At 43.4% G+C, this 6,000-nt stretch overlaps 1 protein-coding gene across 4 annotated transcripts in view; it reads right to left on the bottom strand.

The window, feature by feature from the left end:
• FAM177A1 (family with sequence similarity 177 member A1) overlaps positions 1 to 2,842 on the bottom strand; it is a 28,595-nt gene extending 25,753 nt beyond the window's left edge. For 3 of the 4 annotated variants that reach the window (XM_082844689.1, XM_082844688.1, XM_082844687.1), the window contains exon 1: positions 2,577 to 2,775. In XM_082844689.1, coding sequence (XP_082700815.1) covers positions 2,577 to 2,741 — 165 coding nt within the window. In that variant the 5' untranslated portion in view covers positions 2,742 to 2,775. Of the gene's footprint in view, positions 1 to 2,576; positions 2,776 to 2,797 lie in introns of those variants that run through there. The other variant, XM_082844690.1, reaches the window with a different exon arrangement.
• Positions 2,843 to 6,000: the final 3,158 nt, after the last annotated feature.

Here is a 6,000-nt window from a genome sequence, read left to right on the forward strand (position 1 = left end):
CAAACTCTACTTCAACAAACTCCAAAGATCTGAAAAGACAATTTCCTAACACCAGGAAATTATGAGATGCAATGTCAATTAACATTTTATTACATTTTATGGTTAACAGTACTGTAAATCTGCTTATCTTGTTCCTTGGGGCCTGTTTTTAGTGGCAATTTTCTTTTCACATACTCCCATAGCACCCAGAACTTTATAAAAACATGTATGACACTTGGAATTTACTCTGCGTCACCTTCCCCAAATAGGTGATCGGCAAAATGGGAGTAGGCACAGTGCATATCCTTCACTGCTCTATCCTTTAGCCTACAGCTCCTGGCACATCGTAAGTGCTTGGTAGCAGGGGTGCTAAATAAATAAATGAACAAGTAGTACTGAAATTTTAACTCCTTTAATAATATTGAAGCTGAGATTCTGGTCAAAAGTCTAGTCAGATAAGCTGCTGAATGTCCTGGTTTGAGGCCTAATTCTGAGCACAGACCCAAGCTCCTAACTCTTCCTTCCCTACCCCTTCCTTGGGTCCCTTAGACCCAAGCTCCTAACTCTTCCTTCCCTTCCCTTCCCTTCCTTCCCTACATGACACTTGGGATTTCTCAGTTCTGACAAACCAATGAAGGAGTACCGGATGGCAGCCTCTCCTGCCACCCAAGTCTCCACTTCACTGGCCTCTCCCCTCTTACTGTGGTCAAGTAGGCATAGATTTGGGGTTCCTGGAAATGTCTCTGCTTCAGGAATGTGAATGAGAGAGCACAAAGGGAAAGTTAGAAAACTGTTTGTATAGTATGAACCCATTTGTGTTTAACAGGAAAGATTATATATGCATAGGCAATCCCAGAAAGAATACACCAGAAACTTAACAGTTACTTTTGGGGAATGTGAATGTGAGAAACGGGTGATGGGAGTATTCCTATGACTTTTTACTTTTTGCTCTATGGCCTTCTTTACGTTTTATTTATTTTATTATTTTTTAACCAAGAGTGTGAAGATAACATATTAGCACTAAGCCACAATAAAGAGCCTCTCTTCAAACAACATTTATCTGGTAAATCAGTATAGGTTTACTTTGCTATTAGAAAGACTGAAAGCTGAAGTAGTGATGAAAACAATTATAGTAACAGAAGGAAAAATCAAATGGAAAATACATCAAACGCTGTGGACTAAAAAGGTTCAGTTCAAGTACACCTGTCAACAACAGGTGTCGACTCAACTGAACATAATAAGTGGGCTTCCTAATCAATTAGCATTTTCCCTGAATTCCTTCTTGCAGGTTACCTTCCCCCTTCTTAAGTAGGAGAAAAAACAAGTCCACATAAAGACTAGCCTGAGAAAAAGCTTTTGTTAATGCAAACTACCTCTTATAATATTAGAACTATACTCACATTGGGGCACCATTCTCTAGGAATCTGTAGTTTGGGGGAAATGTCTTACTAACATTCAGGTAGTTAGTCTCAAAAATGAAGCCACTGAAAAGCTTTGTTCTCACTGAGGGTGGGAAGATTTCTACACAGAAGCAACTCAGGTTTTTAACATCAAAACTGTATACTCCTGAGCCGGTTTCAGGTAAAGCCATTTCTTCATTAGTTTTACTTGGCCAAAGATCCTACACTACTACTTCAGACTACCAAATCCCAAACAAAACAAACCTCCAAACCTTACCTAATGCTCTAAACTTATGCTGTCCAATAGAGTAACCACATGGGGCTAATGCTCACTTGAAATGGGGCCAGTTCAAGCTGAGATGTGCTGAAATACACAAAGGATTTCAAAGACTAGTACCACAGAAAGACTGTGAAATATCTCAGTGATAACTTTCATATTAATTGCATGTTAAAATGGTTTTCGACAAAATTGGGTTAAATAAAATAGAATATTAAAATTTCAATTCATATTAACTACATGTTGAAATGTTTTGATAAATTGGGTTAAATAAAATAGAATATTAAAATTAATTTCACCGGTTTCTTTTTAGTTTTTTAATGTGGCTACGAGAAAATGTACAATTTAAAATGCGGCTGGCATTATAAGTCTATTGGACAGCGCAGCTCTGAGCCTTAGTTACCTCCCTGGTGAAATGGGGATAACTCACACCTCATGCAGAAGTTATAAGGATTAAGTGGTGCGGGGGGGAAGCCTGTAAACGCATAGCACCCAGTTGCTATTTGCTAACCAAAGGGCAGATGCCAAGTCAGGCACTCCCACAAAGAGAGACTGAGAAGTGATCGCAGCCGGCGTCACCTGGCTTCCAGCTACTCCAAGGACAGCCTTTCGCGGACACGCCTTCCTTCTCGCGCTCGCAGACCCGAAGCTGCAACCTCACCCCTCGAAATCCGAGGCCGCCCCGGAGTCTGCGGCGCTGTCAAAGGAGGCGATGCCCAGCGGCGCTCCGACTGCGGTTCGTCCGCCCCTTCCCTCAAGCCGACGCTCGGAGCCGGGGACACCGCGAAGAGGAGCCCCGGGACGCACCTCCGGCGGGCGGCCTGCTCGAAGGAAGGCCGGGCAGGCCAAAAGGGCAGGCGGCAGGCGAGGCAGACAGGAAGCTGGGCTCTCCCGGCCTCAGCCTCGGCGGCCGCTCCTACCTGCTGTGCCGATTCCCTGAACGGAGCGGCGGCCGCAGCTCCCGAGGCAACCCCTGCTTCTCCTCCCTCTGCACGGCTCACTGGCTTCCGGTCCATCGTTGTCGCCACCACAGGACTGCAGGCGCTGGCGAGATACAAAGTAATGGCCGATAAGCCCGCTTCCATTCTCCGCGTCCCCGCCCAGGCGCGGACCGAACCCGCTGTCAGGAAGTGGGACTTACCGGCAGCGCCAGCCTAGCGCCGAGCCCGGCCAAGCCACTGCTGGAGGGACGGGACGGGACGGGGCGAGGCAAGGCGGGGCGGGGCGGACCTGAGGGTGGGGCAGGCCCGAGGGGCGGGGCCTCTGGCGTCCCCGCCCACCCGGCTCAGCTCCCGGGGCTCGGCTGAGCACCGTCTGGACTGCACGACTCCCGGTTCCTGCGGGGCGGGACGGGACGGGGCGGGGCCTTCTGCAGTACAGTTTCCGGCCCGGCCCGCGTCCCGAGCTCGCAGACTGGCACCACCAGTGACGTCATGCCTCGTACCTGTACCTGGAAGCCGGCTTCTGGATCTTGGCTCAACCGCTCACCAGCTGCATCCTGGGCAGTCACCTCCCAGACTTTGGTTTCTGCACTGTGAAATGTAAACGGCTGCGTAGTGTGCTTCAAAGCCTTGTGACGAGATGTGGTTGCTGAAAATATATTTTTTAATGAACGGCTCATGCTTATTCCATTTCTCATGTGGATGACAGTCTAGTCAAAATACCCTTGAAATAAGAGCCTCAAAGGCGAATTTTGCTTTTACACCTGTCTGAAGTACTTAAGTATATGTAACTGTAGAAAAAGTTAAGTGAGACCTGAAGGAGAGCAGAGGGCTAGCAAGCTTCCATTTTAACAAATGTGAGGAATAATTTATTATCTGTTGTGTGTGTGTGTGTGTGTGTGTGTAAGAGGGAACATTTCAGACTTTTCAGATTTTTCCCAGTGTTCAACCAAATAAAAAAGTCATGATTGCAATGATTATTGCATTACTCTAGTTGGAACATTTCCATGTAAATGGTCTTTAATTGTAGTTTTAGTATGAGCGTTTTCAGGCAATTTTCACTAGTTGTAGAGGTCAAAAATAAAATACATTCTTTTGGCCGTGGAGGAGGGGCTTCATTCGATACCCTAGATTCCATTTTCATGCCAGGCAAATGCATAAATGCTCCCCAGAGTAATGGCCCAGCATATCTTCTATTCAGCGTGGCAACAGCAGGCCCAACACCCATACAACCTTAATTCTTCCTTTCTCTCCTGTGCAAAAGGTCTTTTTCCTTACTCTCTGCTTAGTATTTTTGTACACTTTCTATCCTGCATATGACTATGATAACCTAAAAACCAAACTGAAAACCTTAAAAACAAAAGTTGATTATTTGAAAGCCATCTATATATTTTTTAATTGGATGGAAATTCATAATGTATATTCTGGTAATAAAATCAAACTAGCTTGTTGCCAAGGTTCACAAGTGCTGTCTAGTGACATTAGCATGGGATTGAGACAATCCAAAACAGCAAAAACTGCATAAGTTGAAAAGAAAAATAAAGAACCAATTGTTAAAGCCTTCATGAATTGGCTTTCATAAACAAGACAGTTCTACATTACAAGTATTCAAAAATCCCTTTCCTTTTACTGGCAAGAAGGACAGTCAACAGCTTTTATCATTAAAAATTAGTGGAATGTTTATAAATGCATCACTTTATTTTGCAAAAATGGCAATTAAATATCAAATTACAATTTTCACTGCTGAGGCAGAACTTATTTTCATGGTTTACAAGTACATTTCTTAGTTTACTGAAAATTCAAAATGCAAGTCACATTCCAGCATGAGCCAGAAGTATTTCCTAAGAAGAGTTATTTTTTAACACAAATATCCAATTGAAGAGCAGTCTTTTGCAAACAAACAACTCATAGCAACAGAAAAGCATAGAAATTCTAATGGTTTTATTTTGGGCATTGACATTTTTGTCATTATTTCCAGACTGTCATAGATCAACTAAAAGTGGACAACAAAGCAACATGCCAAATTATTCTCTCTTTCACTTTGTAGTATAAGTTGTACTGTATTACTATGACAAAAAATAAATTCAGGTATTACTATAATTTATTTGAAAACATAACTGTTACCTAAATTTAGTTATCTAATGATCCATATAGAGCTAAAAAGGTAAATTTAGATCTACCTATTTCTGTGAATGGCTGGGACAACAAAGCTGAATAAAATTCAATAACAAAGAGAGTCCATCAAATAAAAAACAAGACTTTCATATATATTTTAGTAGAGAATATTTTTAAGGTTAACCCACTCCTCAAATAGGGAGATATGGTTTCATAATCAATCATGTGTAAGGAAAAATGTTAAAAAAAAAGGTGTTAAAAATAAAAATGCACTTTAGGTTGATTTAAAGCAATGGCCACTCCTGATTTGGTCAATTTGGCTAATAAGCTGTCTAAAACAAACACACAGAGAAATGCAAGACCACTAAAATCATGAATTTGCAGCTGCAGCATCTGACCACTGCCACTCAGCAGCTACCTCAACGGAAAGACCAAAATTCTCTTCAGGGTTCCTTCTAAGCCCAGGTCCCTGCCACTATCATAAGTGGCCTGGCCACTGGAAGAATTGCCCAAAGTTAAAAAGAAGGCCCTATTCGCAGCCCAAAGCCACTCACTCTAACCCTTTTCATGAACTTTCTGAGAAATTTGAGAAGCACCCCCCTTTTGTAGACACATGGTGCTCTGAGGAAAGTGTTGGGATCTTCCTGGTACTTCCACTAACACCATTGGGAGAATTGGACTTTTTTTTTTTTTAATATAGGATCTGAAGCTATTACCACTCTTGTGGACACAGGAACAATTTTGTCTGTCTTGAACCCCACCAGCCTCAAGGGGCTCTTCCTTATAGTACTGAAATTGTCCAAATGGTGTGAGTTCCCAACACGGTTATGAAGGTAAGCAAGTTGGCCCCCTTGCCTTTTTTTTTTTTTTTTTTTTTTTTTGGCTGCCTTGGGTCTGTGCAGTTTTTCTCTAGTTGTGGCACATGGGGGCTACCTTGCTGTGGTTCCTCTTGTTGCGGAGCACGGGCTTCAGTAGCTGTGGCTTGCGGGCTCTAGAGCGCAGGTTCAGTAGTTGTGGTGCACGGGCTTAGCTGCTCCATGGAATGTGGGATCTTCCTGGACCAGGGCTCGAACCCGTGTCCTCTGCATTGGCAGGCAGAGTCTTAACCACTGTGTCACCAGGGAAGTACCCCCCCCCTTGCCTTTTGAGATAGGTTCTTTGCAGGGAACTCATCAGTTCCTTCTTGTTCCTTCTGTCCCAGTACACCTTTTGGGCCAAGATCTCCTGGAAAAATTACAGGCTAATATTTCCTTTTCCCAAAAAGGAGAAATACACTTGCAATTGACTC

Source organism: Leucopleurus acutus, assembly GCF_964270905.1.
Source record: "Leucopleurus acutus genome assembly, chromosome: 1".
In the NCBI taxonomy this organism is placed as follows: domain Eukaryota; kingdom Metazoa; phylum Chordata; class Mammalia; order Artiodactyla; family Delphinidae; genus Leucopleurus; species Leucopleurus acutus.